The sequence below is a fragment of the Doryrhamphus excisus genome, linkage group LG17 (genome assembly GCF_037039965.1).
Source record: "Doryrhamphus excisus strain RoL-2023G ecotype Guam linkage group LG17, RoL_Dexc_Guam_v1.1, whole genome shotgun sequence".
Taxonomy (NCBI): domain Eukaryota; kingdom Metazoa; phylum Chordata; class Actinopteri; order Syngnathiformes; family Syngnathidae; genus Doryrhamphus; species Doryrhamphus excisus.
Genome location: NC_136373.1, coordinates 15,951,189 through 15,970,632, shown reverse-complemented (window position 1 = coordinate 15,970,632; position 19,444 = coordinate 15,951,189). Strand labels below are relative to the sequence as shown.

The 19,444-nt window shown below is 39.4% G+C and overlaps 2 protein-coding genes and 1 long non-coding RNA gene across 6 annotated transcripts; 1 reads left to right on the top strand and 2 right to left on the bottom strand.

Moving 5' to 3' along the window:
* Positions 1 to 9,055: 9,055 nt before the first annotated feature.
* fam8a1b (family with sequence similarity 8 member A1b) lies at positions 9,056 to 11,904 on the bottom strand. Of its 2 annotated transcripts, none has more exons than XM_058084589.2 (5): positions 11,432 to 11,904; positions 11,157 to 11,277; positions 10,956 to 11,079; positions 10,623 to 10,762; positions 9,056 to 10,268 (listed from the first exon to the last, which is right to left on the bottom strand). In XM_058084589.2, exons 1-5 carry the CDS (start codon positions 11,868 to 11,870, stop codon positions 10,124 to 10,126), a joined length of 969 nt encoding a protein of 322 aa, XP_057940572.1. In that variant the 5' UTR covers positions 11,871 to 11,904; the 3' UTR covers positions 9,056 to 10,123. The 2 variants fall into 2 exon arrangements, with proteins under 2 accessions (XP_057940572.1, XP_057940571.1); XM_058084588.2 differs by having other exon boundaries at positions 11,157 to 11,280; positions 11,432 to 11,903.
* LOC131137069 (uncharacterized) lies at positions 10,855 to 14,836 on the top strand. Of its 3 annotated transcripts, XR_013630077.1 has the most exons (4): positions 10,871 to 11,253; positions 11,466 to 11,758; positions 13,809 to 13,928; positions 14,707 to 14,836. It is a non-coding gene; the product is annotated as an uncharacterized LOC131137069 (long non-coding RNA). The 3 variants fall into 3 exon arrangements; XR_013630076.1 differs by lacking the exon at positions 14,707 to 14,836 and having other exon boundaries at positions 10,855 to 11,253; positions 11,466 to 12,228; positions 13,809 to 14,014; XR_013630075.1 differs by lacking the exon at positions 14,707 to 14,836 and having other exon boundaries at positions 13,809 to 14,014.
* fabp4b (fatty acid binding protein 4b) lies at positions 13,067 to 13,843 on the bottom strand. The gene is made up of 4 exons (XM_058084591.2): positions 13,678 to 13,843; positions 13,406 to 13,581; positions 13,245 to 13,346; positions 13,067 to 13,165 (listed from the first exon to the last, which is right to left on the bottom strand). The coding sequence occupies exons 1-4, from the start codon at positions 13,748 to 13,750 to the stop codon at positions 13,112 to 13,114; spliced, it is 405 nt and encodes a 134-aa protein (XP_057940574.1). The 5' UTR covers positions 13,751 to 13,843; the 3' UTR covers positions 13,067 to 13,111.
* Positions 14,837 to 19,444: the final 4,608 nt, after the last annotated feature.

Genomic DNA, 19,444 nt, shown 5'->3' with positions numbered 1-19,444 from the left:
GAGCGACTTATATATGTTTTTTTTCTACCTAATGATGCATTTTTGGCCTTGTGCGACTTATACTCCGGAGCGACTTATGTATGTTTTTTTCTACCTAATTATGCATTTTTGGCCTTGTGCGACTTATACTCCGGAGCGACTTATGTATGTTTTTTTCTACCTAATTATGCATTTTTGGCCTTGTGCGACTTATACTCCGGAGCGACTTATGTATGTTTTTTTCTACCTAATGATGCATTTTTGGCCTTGTGCGACTTATACTCCAGTGCGACTTATGTATGTTTTTTTCTACCTAATTATGCATTTTTGGCCTTGTGCGACTTATACTCCGGAGCGACTTATGTATGTTTTTTTCTACCTAATGATACATTTTTGGCCTTGTGCGACTTATACTCCAGTGCGACTTATGTATGTTTTTTTCTACCTAATTATGCATTTTTGGCCTTGTGCGACTTATACTCCGGAGCGACTTATGTATGTTTTTTTCTACTTAATTATGCACTTTTGGCCTTGTGCGACTTATACTCCGGAGCAACTTAAGTATGTTTTTTTCTACCTATACATGCATTTTTGGCCTTGTGCGACATATACTTCGAAGCAACTTATAGTCCAGAAAATACGGTATATACGAAAAACATGGCTGACGACCTTGATAAATGTGTTATTTGGCATTACAGTGAAATTTCAATTACATCCAGACAACAAAGCTTATCTTTTATGGCAACCTTGTTCAGTTGGTATTACCTTTTATCAAATGAGAGTTGCGTAATAATATAGTAGCAGGGTATGAGCAACAGAAGTAGTAGTAGTGGTGCTTATACTAGCGTTGTCTTTACGTGCCTGCATTATTTAACACATACATCAAATGTACAGCACCTACACTAGACACTCCCACATGTACTGTAATCGAGCAGCCTGCAGCAGAGACACGCATGAAACCTCAGGTGGCTCCCGGCTTCTGCAGGCGGGCAGGATATACTTACAGTGTATACTCTCCTGTTAGACGGTGACATTTTCTGCACTCAACATTCCAATTTAACTTCGGCAAGGAAAAACTTTGCACACACACACACATACACACACATATACCCAGGCTTTGCATTGACAGAAGTGATTCAGGTTACCTTGAAAATGTGTATCGGTGTCATCATTGGCCCCTGGCTGCTCTGCTGCCACACCACACTGTTTCCCAGTGAGATCCACCTATAGTGTGTAGCGGGCATGCCCAGACATGTAGCCATGATACACACACACACACATTAAAACATGATGCCAAGAGAGAAAACAGGATCAGATTGTTGCTAGTGTGGAATATGTGATTTGGGAGGATATTTATTCTTATGTCCAAAAACTATCACTCCAATGTGAGCTTATTTGTTACGTTATTCCAGTTTATATGGAGGCTTGCTAACGACACACAACCATTACATTGGGTGTTTGTGGCACAGGAGCAGTACAATATTGTCTTCCTTAAAGTCACTAGAAGTCAAATTTGCCATTCATATGACTTGTTCACCTCCTTTGTTGATTTCTAGTTAACATTTGCAATAAAAATGACTGTAGGAGCACATTGATTAGTTCCAACAGCATAAGAAAGAGTCTCCACAGATTTGTTGCTATAGTTGCCTTTGGCAGTGACATGATATATTTTTGCTATTAGTACATTTTTATCATAATTGTTACAAATATTGATTAAAATTGTATAAATAATATAATTATTTAATTTATAGAGAATATTGAAAATATTTATTATTTAGTGAGTTAATTAATTAATTGTTTTGCTTTCTGTAAAGCATCTTTGTCTACATTTGAAAATATTTATTGAATTATTATTATTTTGAAATTATCAGTGTTAAGTTATTTATATGTATAATTATTTGGATTATACATTATATATATTAGACATACTAAATACATACTAAATAATATTATTTAATTTATAGAGAATATTGAACGTGTTTATTATTTAGTAAGTTAATTAATTCATTGTTTTTCTTTTTGTAAAGCATCTTTGTCTACATTTAAAAATATTTATTTAATTATTATTATTATATTATTAGAATTATTTTGAAATGATCAGTTTTAAGTTATTTATATGTATAATTATTTGGATTTTACATTATATATATTAGACATACTAAATACATACTAAATAATATTATTATTTAATTTATGGAGAATATTGAAAATATTTATTATTTAGTAAGTTAATTAATTAATTGTTTTGCTTTCTATAAAGCGTCTTTGTCTACATTTAAAAATATTTATTTAATTATTATTATTATTATTATTTTGAAATTATCAGTTTTAAGTTATTTATATGTAGAATTATTTGTACTATACATTATATAATATTAGACATACAAAATATTTTTTCATTATATTATACATGTTACATATTAATGTTTATTTTTTTTAATGTAATACTAGTATTACATTAGATTAGAAATTAATGTGTTCAAATATTGTTAAATAAAAGAACTCTCTAACTAAGACTGGTGTATTCCAGACTAGTCCATGTGTAGTTTCCTGCAAATATACATGTGTATTTATGTACACGGGTGTGTAAAAGTAGTATTAATTCACAGTTAAGTTGTACAAAAGACCGAGGGGAATAAGCTGTGGAACATAACTTTTGGTGAGGTAAAACATTTCTTTCCAAATATGACTGCATCAGGTCCAGAGGAGGAGGCGGGGCCACCCCTGGGAAATATTGTACATTAGTAACAGAGAGAAAAGAGGAGTCGGTGGGTGGGTGGGTGGGTGATGGTATTATGGCAACATATAATGGCAGCAGAGTGGGAGGTAAAACCACCCTGGCGAGGTCCTGTCTGAGAGCAGACCTTTTCTCTGCCTCTGTGGCGGGAGCTCTCTGTTTCAGAAGTAAGAGCACGACTGCGCCGACGCGATGCAGGGAGAATGTGAAAGTGCCTGCTGCCATGGCAACAAGGCAGCTCCACAGTCTCCGGTCCCCGTTAAGAAAGATGGCTGGAGCAATGTGGCCGCGGCTCAATGGCGGGGAAGGTTGACACGCTGAAAGAGCCTATTGAGACCGGGACTCGGTTCATGACCCGAGTACATAGGAAATACTCAGTGTTATGGTTCGGTTGGATTAAAGTAACAATATGTATTTTACTGTATAGCATTTCCATGGCGACCCCAGATGACCTAGTGTAGTGGTTTGGCGGACCAGCCAGGACACCAGTATTTGTTTACTCTTTAATGCCTGGACTTGTTTGTTGACCTGCAGGTGTGTACAGCATGGGCAAGTCATTAGTTCCTTGGTAACTACTCTAAATGTACAGCATGCACTTTAGTCATTAGTTCCTTAGTAACTACTCTAAATGCACAGTATGCACTTTAGTCATTAGTTCCTTAGTAACTACTCTAAATGCACAGTATGCACTTTAGGCATTAGTTCCTTGGTAACTACTCTAAATGTACAGTATGGGCTTTAGTCATTAGTTCCTTGGTAACTACTCTAAATGTACAGTATGGGCTTTAGTCATTAGTTCCTTGGTAACTACTCTAAATGTACAGTATGGGCTTTAGTCATTAGTTCCTTGGTAACTACTCTAAATGTACAGTATGGGCTTTAGTCATTAGTTCTTTGGTAACTACTCTAAATGTACAGTATGTGCTTTAGTCATTCATTCCTTGGTAACCACTCTAAATGTACAGTGTGTGCTTTAGTCATTAGTTCGTTGGTAACTACTCTAAATGTACAGTATGTGCTTTAGTCATTAATTCGTTGGTAACTACTCTAAATGTACAGTATGTGCTTTAGTCATTAGTTCCTTAGTAACTACTCTAAATGTACAGCATGCACTTTAGGCATTAGTTCCTTAGTAACTACTCTAAATGTACAGTATGGGCTTTAGTCATTAGTTCCTTGGTAACTCCTCTAAATGTACAGCATGGGCTTTAGTCATTAGTTCTTTGGTAACTACTCTAAATGTACAGTATGGGCTTTAGTCATTGGTTCCTTGGTAACTACTCTAAATGTACAGCATGTGCTTTAGTCATTAGTTTCTTGGTAACTCCTCTAAATGTACAGCATGGGCTTTAGTCATTAGTTCTTTGGTAACTACTCTAAATGTACAGTATGTGCTTTAGTCATTAGTTCCTTAGTAACTAATCTAAATGTACAGCATGCACTTTAGGCATTAGTTCCTCAGTAACTACTCTAAATGTACAGTATGGGCTTTAGTCATTAGTTCCTTGGTAACTACTCTAAATGTACAGTATGGGCTTTAGTCATTAGTTCCTTGGTAACTCCTCTAAATGTACAGCATGGGCTTTAGTCATTAGTTCTTTGGTAACTACTCTAAATGTACAGTATGGGCTTTAGTCATTGGTTCCTTGGTAACTCCTCTAAATGTACAGCATGGGCTTTAGTCATTAGTTCTTTGGTAACTACTCTAAATGTACAGTATGGGCTTTTAGTCATTGGTTCCTTGGTAACTACTCTAAATGTACAGTATGTGTTTTAGTCCTTCATTCCTTGGTGTTTTAGTCCTTCATTCCTTGGTGTTTTAGTCCTTCATTCCTTGGTAACCACTCTAAATGTACAGTATGTGCTTTAATCATTAGCTCCTTGGTAACCACTCTAAATGTACAGCATGGGCTTTAGTCATTAGCTTTTTACAAGCATGTGGGTGTATACATGGGGGTCATATCCATGAGGAAGGAGGCCATTCATAACCAGGCTCTAAGTACACATGCTACTGTTAGCACGTCATTTGCATAATAGGAGTCCTTAAATACTCAAGGCCATTTGAGTCCATGATGATGCAGACCTACCCTTGGCTTGTTGTTTTAGATGCAAAAACAAGTTTGGAAATGTTTTCTTTTAGCCGTGACTCTTTTTCCTTGTCAGCAGCCAAGAGCGTGATGTGAGTCATAGCAACTTTAGAGTGACAAAGAATCAACTATTTACTTTTCTAAAGAAATCCGGAAAAAATATCTTCAATGAGTAGCCAACAGTGAAATGCTGTGTTTTTCCAATGTAGGCCAGAATGAAACGCACATTTCCTGTGTGGAAGCCAAATTCATTAGAACAAAACAGTTTTCTTCCTGACCGAGTCCGAGTGCCAAGACTCTTTTTCATTCAGCTCAAAATAGAAAGTCGGTGCTTACGCACGTCTCCACAACATAGTTTAGGTAATGCTGGAGCGGCGGGAGTGATTTGTGGGGGTGGAGAAAACGCCTCTGAGGAGAACCAAAAGTATCTAGAAAATGCCATCAGAGCTCAGCGTGTAACCGCTTTGCAAATGGTTTGTTTCATCAGCGCTTCCACAGCTTGGGCAACTCCCCTTGGAATAACAATAACGGGGCTGCGTTCAAAGCATGTACATGTAAAAGACTGATTTACATTGCGTGTCATATCGGGGTGCCTCGTGTGGATGTTCCTAAGAGGAACCCGACCATCACTTACAGTAACTGACCTCTCCTACCAGCTCACAACATCATATTTATTATATTTTCTCATAAGTTATCATTATAAATTAAAATGTAGCAAGCCATCTGATATATCTTCTTGTATGTTCAAGTATGTAAACCTTCTTCTGCAGTTGTTTTAAACAGAATTTTATCGCTGTAAATATGAATATCAGGGCTGTCAATCGCTTAAAATATTTGATTGTGATTAATCGCAATTTGTGCAGTTAACTCTTGATTAATTGCTTTTAATTGCAGATTGAAATACATTCTTATTTGGGCTGGCAATCGATTACATTTTTTTATTGTGATTAATTGCATTTTGTTCATAGTTAACTCACAATTAATTGCATTTAATCGCAGATGGAAATACATTTTTATGTGGGCTGTCAATCGATTAAAATATCTGATCACGATTAATCACATTTTGTTTATAGTTAACTCATAATTAATCACATTTAATCACAGATAGAAATACATTTTTAAGTTTTTATCTATAATAAGTAGGGGAAATTTCTGTGGTAAACAATTTGATGTACAACTACAACAATAATTACATAAAATTTTATGTAAAAGGATATGGGCCATTATTTAAAACAATACAGTCAGCAAACATATTTTTGTGTTATTGTTTTTTTTATTATAAGAATATTAGCTCTTAAACTTGCCCACAAACGTTCAGCTCAAAATAAGATTTGTTTATAAATATTGATTCAAATGTCTCATTTTTTTCTATTTTTCATTTACATTTTACAAGAAATAATAATGATAATAACAAAATAACATAATTTTTTCATTATTCTCAGTAGTAGTAATTTAATTTTAAAAAACATTATATTATAATAAAAATAAAAATAAAAATAAAAATAAAAATAATAATAATAATAAAAATAATAATAATAATAATAATAATAAAAATAAAAATAATAATAATAATAATAATAATAATAATAATAATAATAATAATAATAATAATAATAATAATAATAATAATAATAATAATAATAATAATAATAATAAATTTTTGGGACCGAAACGCTTAGCTACTGTATGTCTATTTTCCCACATCCAGTAGCAAGGTCGTAAAAGTGAGAGGGAGTTGAACATCCCCCTCAGACACACTAAAATCCGCCCCCACGGTTGTCAAGAGAAGGCTCTTGGTCCAAATCTACATCACACCAAATAAAGAATACTAAAAAAAAAAAGGTTAAATCCAAAAGGTTATTTACTACCCACACTCCCATTATAATCATACGTCACCCATCCTGGGTTTTGTGCTCGCCTCGTATCTATTTTTGTAACAGCAGCGGCTCTGCTTGCCTGCGAGAGCGCCTCTGAAAATGTACTTTATTCATGTCATGATAACACTCATGTATTCACCCGCCTAGAAATGAGTTCATTCATAATGGATCGGCTGTGGCTGCGTATTGTGAAAAGTACACCGTTGATGTGAATTGTGGTTTGGAAGCGCCACAGACAATGACACAAGCAAGATAGCGCCTGTGATCAATTCACCGAGCCTAAAAACATGGCTTTATTCAAGCGTGTGTGCAAATAATGGATGGCAAATGGGACAAGTGTAGTGGTACGGTACAATCGAAAGAAGAACTCCAATCAATGAATAATAACTCATTTTCACATTAAATGTCCTTTTCGCATCATGTGATCTTTGACTACCTACTGTGCATGATTGGCATTCTGGATGGTGAATGCTACATGCTGGTTATTAAATGCTACAAGCTGGATCCTTGATCCTCCATGTTTGATGCTTAATGCTAGGTGCTAAATGATGGAACCTTGATGCTTGATTCTTGATGTTGAATGCTACAAGCTGGATCCTTGATGGTGGATGCTTGATGCTAGGTGCTAGATGATAGCTTGATACAGGATGCTAGATGCTTAATGCTAGGTGCTAAATGATGGAACCTTGATGCTTGATTCTGGATGTTGAATGCTACAAGCTGGATCCTTGATGGTGGATGCTTGATGTTTGATGCTAGGTGCTAGGTGATAGCTTGATACCGGATGCTAGATGCTTAATGCTAGCTGCTAGATGATGGAACCTTGATGCTTGATTCTGGATGTTGAACGCTGGAAGCTGGATCCTTGATGATGGATACTTGATGCTAGGTGATAGCTTGATACCGGATGCTAGATGCTTAATGCTAGCTGCTAGGTGATGGAACCTTGATGCTTGATTCTGGATGTTGAATGCTAGAAGCTGGATCCTTGATGGTGGATGCTTGATGCTAGGTGCTAGGTGATAGCTTGATACCGGATGCTAGATGCTTAATGCTAGCTGCTACATGATGGAACCTTGATGCTTGATTCTGGATGTTGACTGCTACAAGCTGGATCCTTGATGGTGGATGCTTGATGCTTGATGCTAGGTGCTAGATGATAGCTTGATACCGGATGCTTAATGCTAGCTGCTAGATGATGGAACCTTGATGCTTGATTCTGGATGTTGAATGCTACAACTGGATCCTTGATGGTGGATGCTTGAAGCTTAATGCCCTGTACTAGATGATGATAGCTTGATACCGGATGCTAGATGCTTAATGCTAGCTGCTAGATGATGGAACCATGATGCTTGATTCTGGATGTTGACCACTACAAGCTGGATCCTTGATGATGGATACTTGATGCTTGACGCTAGGTGCTAGATGATGGAACCTTGATGCTTGATTCTGGATGTTGACTGCTACAAGCTGGATCCTTGATGGTCGATGCTTGATGCTAGGTGCTAGATGCTAGGTGATGGAACTTCTATGCTCACATCATTCCGATTTAATAAATATACATGTTATCTTGCATAGCAAAACAGTAGCATGTTTAATCTAATTAATCTGATTAATCTGATTAATCAGATTTCAAACATTTACCTAAAAGCCCCCATTGTGTGTTTGGTCTACAAAAGCAAATAACCGCCAGGATTATTTCTAATTCTAAAAACCATGGCATTAAGAGCAGTGGCTGTAGACAACCCCCTTTTGTTATTAACTCCAAAAAAATGGCATCAACATGGTATCACGAGTGGCTTGAATACATCAGCTTCATCTACCTCTGAATGCACTTAAAAGTGCAGGTTGTGCTAATCTTGTGCTAACCTAAAATAAGTCATGTGATGATTGCTGCAGTCATCTCCTCCTCTATGGGTCCGTACCACGACTGCTGGTATTGTTGTTATGTAATGTAATGTAATTTAATGTTTAATGTAATTATACATGAATCACTGCTAATGGAAAGCTATGGCGCTTTGTTAACTCGGAAAGAGATTTATTGCACAGTTAGGTCTGTCATAAATTGGAACGATGACCCCCCCCCTCTCTAAAATCTCCCCCTTGCACCTAGTAGTTACTGCATGTCTCGTCAGTACACTAGAGGGAGCCAAACTCACAATGATGTCATCACTTTTACAACTGTCTTCATAGCTAGAAAGCAAATAAAGTCAAGTTAATGAATTATGGTAAGGTTAATAATAATAGTTCTGGTTTACTTCCTCTGAAGCCCATAGGTGTATCACTGCCCTGAGGAACACCACAATTTCTTTTTATACATAATCGTAGAATCTGCTTTAAAAGTACCCAGAACAGAAAATAACAGGAAATCTGATCCCAAAAAAAATCAATACTTTATTACTGTTCAGCAACCCATATTGCATTAAAGAATTAAGCAACATTCATCTTAATGGCAGATATTAATCATGCACATTTGGACAGCAGGGAATTGCACAGAAGTGTATTTTATGATAAGTTAATAGCCTTTTTGTACAGAAAAAACAACCAACACTAATATGTCCAAGCTTTGAAATTAGGGGGAAATATGTTTTTGAGTCCTGATATAGAATTTTAAGTTTTAAATTCATGAATGCACCATATACAGTGGAACCTCTGTAACTCGTTTTTTTACTCAGGTGTGATCCTTAGAAAGAACATAGGTCACTAACTGGAGGACCGCGGCCCGAGTACGGACCCAGACGTCTTATTATACGGACCTGCACTTAATTTTAAAATCATTAGATTGTTGAGGTGCATGAAAGACGCAAATAATTGCATCACGACTTAGTCGTTACTGTTTTACAGTATTTTATTATTTTAATAAAGTGTGGTTAACTTATTTTTACACTTAAAATATCACTTGTAAAGTTAATGGTTATATGATTGCATTGCATTTCCAGTGGGAAAAATTTGACCGGAATCCCAGATAGGATGGTTTTCAACCTCCGAGGCTCCACTGCAGTGGATATTAGCGCTTAGTTTTTCACTCAACTGCCTATTCATTTCTCTTAGGATCACACCACAACATGCTGACTTAAAGGAGAGTGGGTTCAGGCTGTCAATATACTGAATAAAATCCAACTGTACAGTTCTAGAGCACCTGAAACGTGAGCCTAAGTCGCCCCAAGGCTCAACATTTCACACTAGTCATACAAAGATACATACTGAGGCTATAATATTTTTAAAAAATACATAGATTAGCCACTTAAATACTGCGTGAAAGATCACATTCACCCGTGATCTCTAAACAGCATTTCAAAAGAGGTCAATTGTGTCTTTATGAAAAGAGCAGATGTCATTGTCAAGAGACAGGAACTTGGCACAGAGACACATGCAGACCAACCCCACATGAACCGCGTTACCCTACGGCTGGACCAGACTTAAGTTCTGAATACTCGTCCGGGTCATCTGACCCTGGAGCGCTTCACAACAATGGTGCCGGCGACCATGTCGTAGACAGTCCTGTTGTGCTGGAAGAAGAGGAGCGTGATGAAAGCTGGGAAGAAGAACGCGATTGAAAAGTTCTTGCTCAGGGCTCGGACTGTTGACCTGTCAGGGAAGAGAGAGAGAGAGAGAGAAGCGATGTTGGGACAACAGTGAACCGGGTTCTTCTAAGCACAGACGATGAATAGCTATAAAAATCGATTAGTCAACTAATTTGAATTCTATTGGCTTTTTTTAAAAAACAATACAGCCGATAATACAGATACAGCAGTAATGGAATCTAATTGGCATGGATCACATGGCAGCCTCGTCTGAAAAATGCAATCTCAAGTAAACCCAGCCATCATCATCATCATCGTCGTCATCATTTACAGCAGGATCTTGAACACTACTAATAATTTTACCCGTCATCAAGAACGTTTAGTCAAATGGTACAAACAATACAAATATTCCACTCACGCAGAGAAAGAGACATTAGTCGCCGGCACTACAAGGACCCGGTTCGGCTGCACCAGAACCGATGAGTCACATGTCACAACTCGGAGTCCGATAATGAACTTTCCTGGAGTGGCTCCTCCTGGTCCCCAAATACACACAATCTGCAAGGAAGTAAGAGTGTGTGATTAACATGGAGATCAGCAATAACAAAATACTATCACTTGTTGTCAGGGTAAATTGATTTGGGCTTATTTAAAACAATTCTTGTACAAATATTGCGGTGGTGATAATTTGACCCTGTAATTGATTATTTCTATTTATAGGAAAAGCATTTCCGTCGCCATGACGCCTCACCTCATAACAACACACCAATATTGGGTACACCAGAGCAACCAGCATCATTTTCTGCAGCTCCTCCATCGACGTTTCCTCGTCTATTTCCTCCACGATAAAATGCATGGCAAACTTGGACACGTCCCTGGGAGGAGGGGGGAGGGGACACAACTGTCAATCATCTTTACATGCACACATCATAGGCAATGAAATGACGCTCACTTGATTCCACTCATATGCATAACACTGAGGATTATGGCCGCTTTGATGAAAAACAGTATGAAGAAGTCCACAACTTCAGCCAGGAGTCTTTGGAGAGGTGAGGGAATTGTGTACTCTCGACCTGCTGAGTAGAGACAAAAACTTTCTTTAATGATTAGCTTAACAGGGCTTACTTCAAGGGCACCAGGCCTATAAAGGAATGTATAGATCTAGAAGTGTTTAATGGTTATAATGTTAGTATGTGCAATAAGACGCTAATGTCCCTGTTGTTTTACCTGGTCTCCGTGCATTTCCATTATCTTGCTGGAGCTGCTGGGGCTGAGTGGGCACTGCAGCCGCGCCCGCGGCGTCACCTGCGCGGCTGCTCGGCGAACCAGAGGCGTAAGCATAGGGCGACAACGGAACACCAAACGGACCGGTGGACAAATTGTGATAGGTGGAATCGAGACGTGCCGTCGACGTGCCGTTAACCGACTGCAAAACACACGGGTAGGACATGGCTGACGCCGCCAGCCAGCTCTGCCATGTCACATAGCCGGTGTAGTACTGGCACATCCACGTCTGTAACTTCTCGCAGTACTCCGCAGTGGTGCAGCTTTTAGGTACGTCTTCGTGTTCTCTTTTCTCTGTTTCTTCATCTACGAGTCGTTTAAGCCCATTACAAAAAGCTTTACTCTTATCGGATTCCATGTTTGTGTTTTCCTCGTCCGCCATGTTGGATGTGGGTGGGTGACGTCATTTTGGAATATTACACGAGCAGGAGAGTACTTTTTTTTAACTGTCTGCCATAAAGTTGACTTGTATGGTTAATTCAATGATGTTTTACCTTTAAAAAAATAAAACATATAGACAGGACTAAGTTGATGTTTTAATAGATTACCCCGGACCCGACGTCAGTGTCCACCCCTATTCACACAGAACATGGTACAGTCCAACACTATTAGCAAAGCTAGCGTCTCCGCTTGTCACTACGCAATCTCTCGATCACGTAATCGGTGCCGCGCATGTGCAACAATTACGTCACTTCCTTTAGCAACTTTTTACTACAGTTTCTGCAACGTCACGTGCTGTGGTAGGTTTATTTTTATTAATCGTATGAACATAGATTGTCAATAACCACACTATATATGTAACATAGTGTTATTTTATTAGTGAACATTAAAAGTTCGTTAGCATATTTCAACTAATTACCATATGAACCGCCAATTTAGCAGTTCAAGCTCTGAGCCGTATGTAAACATCGCCGCCATATTGGGCTGTATGTAAATGAATACAAGTCACAGTCACAAGTTTTGTTTATACGTTCACAAGCACACTCAAATATTTGGGAAACAGGCACCATCTAAGGGTTTTGTTTAATATCAGTTTAAGCCTATGAAGAAGGCCATTTTGTTCTAAAGACATGTATGCAGTCTAGCACACCAGCGCCCCACTACCCTAAAGAGGCTTAATTAGGACAAATTACATGCACTTGCTTTACTTCCAGTCTGTGCATCCAAGACAAGAGGCCTATAGCAGGTTGTGGGGGTCACGGCTTTGACCCCCCCCCCACCACCCCAAGCAGGGATTTGGCTTGCACCGCCTGATATGACATGTTGCACCGCTTGGACAGAACAAAAAGACCATTGTCAAATAAAACAATCCTGCCAGTTTAGTGAGACTTCAGCCTGACCCAAGGTTGCTTGCTAGTGCATGAAAAGCCAAAAAAAAAATCCCCATCTTGGATTGGCAATTATCCAAATCAGTTTCTAAGACCTAAATTCCTTTTCAGCAAGCCTTGGAAACCAATTCTTACAAAGAGACCATTCACACGGCTGAAGAATTATACGCACTTGCTGACAGTTTGTTCTCTTGTCCATCTAAAGTATAACGCCATGACATTTCAGCCAAAAAAATGCAAACTCCACATATTGCAGTTTAGATTTTATTGGCATTTTGTTTGCAACACTAGTCATTTAAGCTTCCTTCTCATAGGTCCTCACTGCAACAACATCATCCATGATGCATTTCTGTGGAGACAAGGTTTATGATAGTTCATTGCAACTTGTGTTAAAAATCCATCCAAAAAAAAAAAAAAAAACAACTTACAGCTGTTAGTTTGCCCTCCAGAATCTCCCGCTCCAGTGTTGTAGTCTTTCCATCCCAGGTCTGTTTCTGCACAAGTTTGCCATTCTCAACAGTGATGATAGTCTGAGGATAACAGGAGCAGTTATACAAAATGATGCATTCAAATAAATCAGAATAAACACCTTGGTTTTTCGGTCATCCGCCGTTGTCTCATCAAATTCCTCATTGAGCTTGAATTTGATTTCAGTGGTCTTGAAAGTACTTTGAGACTTCATTGTGACGAGGCCAGAATCATCCACGCTGATCACCAAGTTGGGCTTAGCCATGTTGCCCATCTGCCGCGTTGCAAAGCCGACCCCTTTGTGCGCAATTAGCCCCAATTAGCATCACCTCATTCATTGCAAGTGTGTTCTCTAATGGTGCTAGCTTGTAGCAATGGTTTATTTATCCTTACCAATTGCTTTCATGTAGTCGTCAAAGTTCTCGCTGGCCGTCAGCTTCCAGGTTCCGACAAACTGCTCAACCATGATGATGATGATAAAGTTTGCGGCTTTTAAAACAGCTACAACGCTTCCTTCCGCGTAGGATGAAGACGAGAGGACAGACTATCACACGGCGGAAATGTCATATTTGAAGCCCGGTGGAGCGCGTGGTTGATGCCGAGATAACCAATCAGGAGCGGGACCTGCTGTTGCCATGGGGACGGTAGGACCTAGGGGCGGGTCTTCAAATCAAATTCTGGTGTGTGGGTGACAAGTGGAAAATGGGGACCCAATCCCCTTCTAACATTTTTTTTGTAATATTATTTAGATGTACGGTTACAATTATATATGATAATTGTTTACATTTACTGCGAAATTCATTCACATTTTAATGTATTCATTTCGTTAACCACGTACTTGAAACTTACAGCGAAAAATGTATAGTCATGTTCTCTCAGCACCTTTTACGCTTTGCCAGTTCATGACCACTAGATGGCGTTAGAAAAGCGTATGAGACCCTGAAGGATTTCATTAGGGTCCAATTCCTGATTTTTCATGTTAAATGTTGGAAAAACATCTTCAATGAACACAGTTCTAATTTAAACAGTGCAGTGCTAGATGTAATTAATATATTTTATTCATTTATTTTATTAGAGCCACAATAAATAAATACTTAATTAGCATTATAATCAGTTTAGTTACATTTTGCATTCATTCATTCATTTTCTACAAACCTGGACTGGTGGCCATGCAGCCAATCACAGGGCACATATAGACAAACAACCATTCACACTCACATTCATGCCTATGGACAATTTGGAGTCGCCAATTAACCTAGCATGTTTTTGGAATTTTTCCCATCATTCCCAATCCTTATGTGAAACATGAACACATATTTCTTTCCCTTTTCTGTGCATTATAGTTATAGTGCATTATACTTAAGTTAATATGAGCTAGCTAACAACAGACTTCATATAATGTTTTTGAAATGTGGAAATGAGGAAACCGGAGTACCTGGAGAAAACCGACACCAGCACGAGGAGAACATGCAAACTCCACACAGAGATGGCCTAGAGGGGAATTGAACTCGGGTTTCCCAGCTGTGAGGCCGGCGTGCTAACCACTTGGTCAGTGTTTTGTTTTATCAAATTATTCATGACTGCTTGTTTATCACATCAGCATTCTGTTTTGATTATCTTCTGTTTCTTTGAGATTGATTTAGTTGATCATTTTGCTGATATTCTTCCGGTTATGTGGATGTAAAGCAAGTGTATATTGATGTAGCAGTTACCATAGCAACATACTAGTGACCATTTTTTTGTAGAAACTAATCGGATTAAATTGATTTTACCAAGCAGACAGTTTTGAAGAGAGATGTTCTGTCAAACTGGACAATACATGGCGATGGTTGCCAGCTTTAAATATCTCTTAGCAGGACATCCCATGGATGATTGCAGCAGATGTTGCAGTCCTCATGCATAAAAGATTCCTCTGACAGCCGCTAATGATGTTATAGCTATAGAGGTAGTGCTGCGGAATGTCATGTTGGGTCTTCATCCGCATTGCATCCAGGTGCCACCCAATGATCATGAACTCTTTCTGGCAGCCGAGAAGGAGTCCTCTCCTCCTGGGTTTCATCAACACTTCAAGCCCCATTGATGGGAGAACAGAGGCCGCGGACAAAAGCTGTATATACTGTACAAACACAGCTCTGAGCGGCAGCACACTGACTCATTCTTTGGTGTGTGTGAGAACGGAGGGGGACCCCCTTTCAGCTCCTTTGTGTTGGTGTCTGTCAACAGTGTAGTTGCAGGCCCAGTCCATTGTGGGGGCCAATGTTTCGTATTGACACAGGGCCTCGCTCAGCTTGTTCCCAGGGTCCAACCTGAGGATTCATGAATAATGGAGAGAAGATCCTCCTGGTCAAAGGGGAATTTGCAGGCTTTTTTAAAAAAGTTAAAATTGTAATCAAGCGACTGGTAATGTTGATTGTCAACTGTAAAGGACGGTAGACAAGGCCATACGTCCATCCATCCATTTTCTATACCGATTATCCTCATTAGGGACACAGGAGTATGCTGGAGCCTATCCCAGCTGACTTCCGGCAAGAAATATCCTGCACTGGTCACGAGCCAATTGCAAGACAGATGTAAACAAACATGCAGACTTTATACAGAGATGCCAAAGCGGAGATTCGAATCCACATCTTCCCTATATCCAAACTGTGTGGCCAACATGCTATTATAAATTGGATTTAATTGCAAAACACTCGTTAGATGGACACTTTCAATACAAAGTATGATGTTTTGCAACTGAAATAGTTCTTATTTGTGCTGCAAGATACTGTAAGTTTCATGCAATTTATACAAACACAACAAACAAACTCATTTTTGCGTTACGGCTCTGAATGCAGCTATTGCCAAGCTCCTCCCCCTCCAAACCGCGACCGTTCAATCCTACGATTATGCTGCGTTCACGACAACTCGGGCAAAAGTGTATGTTTTTGTGTGCTGTGCTCCCAAGAAGCTAATTTATTCTACAGGGGTTGAGCCGAACCCGAATACGGTATTCGAAACCTTTTTTTCGAGTAATTAATTCAAAGAAATACTTTTAAAGTGTTTGTATTTGGGAACAATTAAAACATATCAGAAAGCTTCGTTTCTTCGCATCAGCCAATGAGTGACGAGTGTTCAGCAGTCGTGGGTGGAGCCAGAGCAGTCTGCCCGCCCCTCACGAGTAGCTGCTGCCGAGGAGGAGGAAGCTGAACATAGTTAAAAAAAAATAGCATATGAAACCCAGTTGAAGTGAAAGGTAGTATGTTTACAAAGCAAAATATAATAAAATAATAAAATGCTACTATCAGTAATAATGGAGTTTGAGTGGGATATTATTGTGTAGAGTTGCTATTTACTTCCGGTTGGGCGTACTCCTGTTGGTTCTGTTAGCATTAGCTCGCTAACGTTAAGGCTGTTGACATTGTAACGTTCACATTGGATTTAAACGGTTAAGTAAGTAGAATTTGGTACCTTTAAGTTGGTGGGGGGCATGTTCACAATGATATATTAGTAGTTTTTGTTCAGACCGATGTTTTTGTGATTTTATATATGTGTATATATATATAAATATATACAGAATACAGAAAAAATGGCGTGGGGAGTTCAGGATCAGCAGTTTTTTTTTACTTTAAGCCTTGGAAAAGAGATGCAATTGGGAGGTGTCACCAACAGGGGGCACCACTTCAGGTCTAAGCACCTGAGTGGTGTGTCCTTTCTGCTTTGGCTTTTTTTTGTGACTGCTTCATGAACAGAGAACCAGAAGCCATGGTGGGCGCTGCTGTGTGTGAGACAGAGGTCAGAGTGGTGCCTCTTGCTTTGTATGCTTTGAGCTTTTTCATGCATCCAGCTTTGATCTTCTCTCTCATCCTTTCATCCTTCCACGCTCCCTGCGTCCCCCTCCACCCCCAGGCTCCCGGTCGTGGCACACCGATGTCGGGGCATGAGCGGGTTGAACGTGGCGGGGGTGGGATCCTTGCTTTTCACAGAGAAACTTCTTGTTCTGTCATTAAAAGTGAGAGGCCCCGGGGAGGGAACCATGCCCAAGGCGCGACGCCACTGCTCGGGGGAGGCGGTTACGAGGGGACGCACCTACTGTACAGATCTCCGATTCTCTTTTTACGCTCCCTTAGATCCGCCTAACAGCGGGCTGGAATTCTTGTGTGAAAAACAAGCATGCAGCACAGCGCTTAGAGGGTGGCCTCGTGACCTCCACATGGGAAAGTAGGGCCTTCAGCTGCTAGTTATATAAAGCCTGCCGGAGTCATGACAATCCCTGATAAATCACTCAGGCCTCTAATGTCTCTCGGCGTATCACGTGGGAAACTTTATTTTCTACTCTTTTATTTTAATTTTGCTTTCAACCCTGGAAATAGACGGCTCCGACGTCACCGCGTGATGTTGATCATCTGAGTCGTCATGTGAAAAATGCGTGTCAGAAAGCGTCCTTTATGTTCCCAAAGCATGATAATCCTTACACATATGCCCCCCCCCCCTCACCCCCTCGCCCCACCACACACCCCCACCTGCTGAGGCCAGACTGGAAAACACAGATGCGAAAGCACAGAGCAGAAACCCTAATTGAAGATTAATTGGCTAGCGGGGGGGGGGGGGGCGCTTACCTTTGTTTAGACATGTGGTAAGTGTTAGGCCGTGACAAGCAACTCAACCATCTCAGCAGATGACCGCATTTAATATTTCATGACTCACTTTCAGAAGAGGGGCGCACGGGGGGGGGGGGATTGTGTCCCTGTTTGCTGCCCTGCAGAATAATCAGTGCGCATTCGAGGCGATGACAGCAATGGTGCACGTCCGTGACACCCCTTGGTAGACCGGCAAGTGCTGTCTAATCTTTGCTGTCAAGTCCAATCATCTGGAAAGCCTCAACAATCGGCCGTAGATCGATGGGACAAGTGTAACGTTCAAATGTCTTTAATTTTTTAACGCAGACAAGCCAAGAGCGGCGGACAACTGTTGGCGTAGTCTTCATTTTTTTTTCTTTAGTCAGCATATACACGGTCCCGGGAAGGTCACATGACTTCACTTGAATCCCTCATTGTACCACCTTTGAGGTTGACTATACAACTTTCACTGTATTTTCTTGTGATGTGCGACTCCATATTGACATACGGACACTTCCGATGCCAGTTCTTCACGTTCTAAATTTGATTCCCTAATCAAAGTATTGATACTTTTAATACTTAAGTCATTTGAGGTCATTGATGACACATCGTAAATGGAACCATGTCTGAATTGTTAATAAAGTTTTCCAGTAGTCCAGGGGTGGGCAAATATTTAGACTCGTGGGCCGCATTGAGTTAACAAAATTGTCCGGGTGGGGGGGGGGCAGAACATATATTTTACACACACACATTTTATGCTCATAATTTTTTCCTTGAATTATTTGTCTAATTTTATCTGTAAAAGTGTTATACTTTAAACATCAGACCACATCAAATTATTAACTTTTTAAATTTTTTTAATAAAAAAAATGTTTAAATTTTTTTTCCTTTTTAGAATTTTTTAAAATTATTAAAATTAATAAGACATCCAACTTGCAAGTCATGTTGCCAGTTTGTACGTTAAAAGTTGAAATACTTAGAAAGCAACTGGCGGGCCAGATTCAAACGCTTGGTGTGCCGTATGTGGCCCCCGGGCCGCAGTTTGCCCACCCCTGCTGTAGTCGTTCTTATAAGGGAACAGCACTTTTGTGTGCAATTTTTCCCATCATTCACAATCCTTATATGAAACATGAAGACATATTTCTTTCCCTTTTCTGTGCATTATAACACGAGAAAACAAGTTAATTTCAGCTAGCTTACTATGCTATCATCGGGATACATATTTCGACTATGAACCCCTAACGTGTAATCGTTGCAGTTATCTTGCTAAATTTTGATTTAAAACACTAAATTTACTTTAAACTTTAAAAACACTTAAAATGTCTGCTCTTATTGGGATGGCTGTATCTTCCAGCACAAGACCTGTGCGCCAATCCTCAGGTAAAAAAAAAAAATGCTGACAGCAAACGAGCATCTTGTTGAGTCTTTGTAACAAAATTGATATCCACTCTTCCATGTGTGAATGACGCTGAGACTAGCGCTTAGCAAGACGTTAATCCACCAGATAATTTTTTTGTTTTTAGTGTTACCTGCTACAATAATAGTATTGCTGTAGCTTGGTTATT

What these genes read in the sequence shown, in the direction of transcription:
- fam8a1b (XM_058084588.2), bottom strand. Translation starts at nt 11,870, where the DNA reads ATGGCGGACGAGGAAAACACAAACATGGAATCCGATAAGAGTAAAGCT. An exon ending in TGGAAATGCACGGAGACCAG is followed by an intron (nt 11,281 to 11,431) that starts GTAAAACAACAG and finishes GTCTCTACTCAG; the next exon opens with CAGGTCGAGAGTACACAATT. An exon ending in TATTGGTGTGTTGTTATGAG is followed by an intron (nt 10,763 to 10,955) that starts GTGAGGCGTCAT and finishes ACTTCCTTGCAG; the next exon opens with ATTGTGTGTATTTGGGGACC.
- fabp4b (XM_058084591.2), bottom strand. Translation starts at nt 13,750, where the DNA reads ATGGTTGAGCAGTTTGTCGGAACCTGGAAGCTGACGGCCAGCGAGAAC. An exon ending in CGACTACATGAAAGCAATTG is followed by an intron (nt 13,582 to 13,677) that starts GTAAGGATAAAT and finishes TTGCGCACAAAG; the next exon opens with GGGTCGGCTTTGCAACGCGG. An exon ending in TGGAGGGCAAACTAACAGCT is followed by an intron (nt 13,166 to 13,244) that starts GTAAGTTGTTTT and finishes TTGTCTCCACAG; the next exon opens with AAATGCATCATGGATGATGT.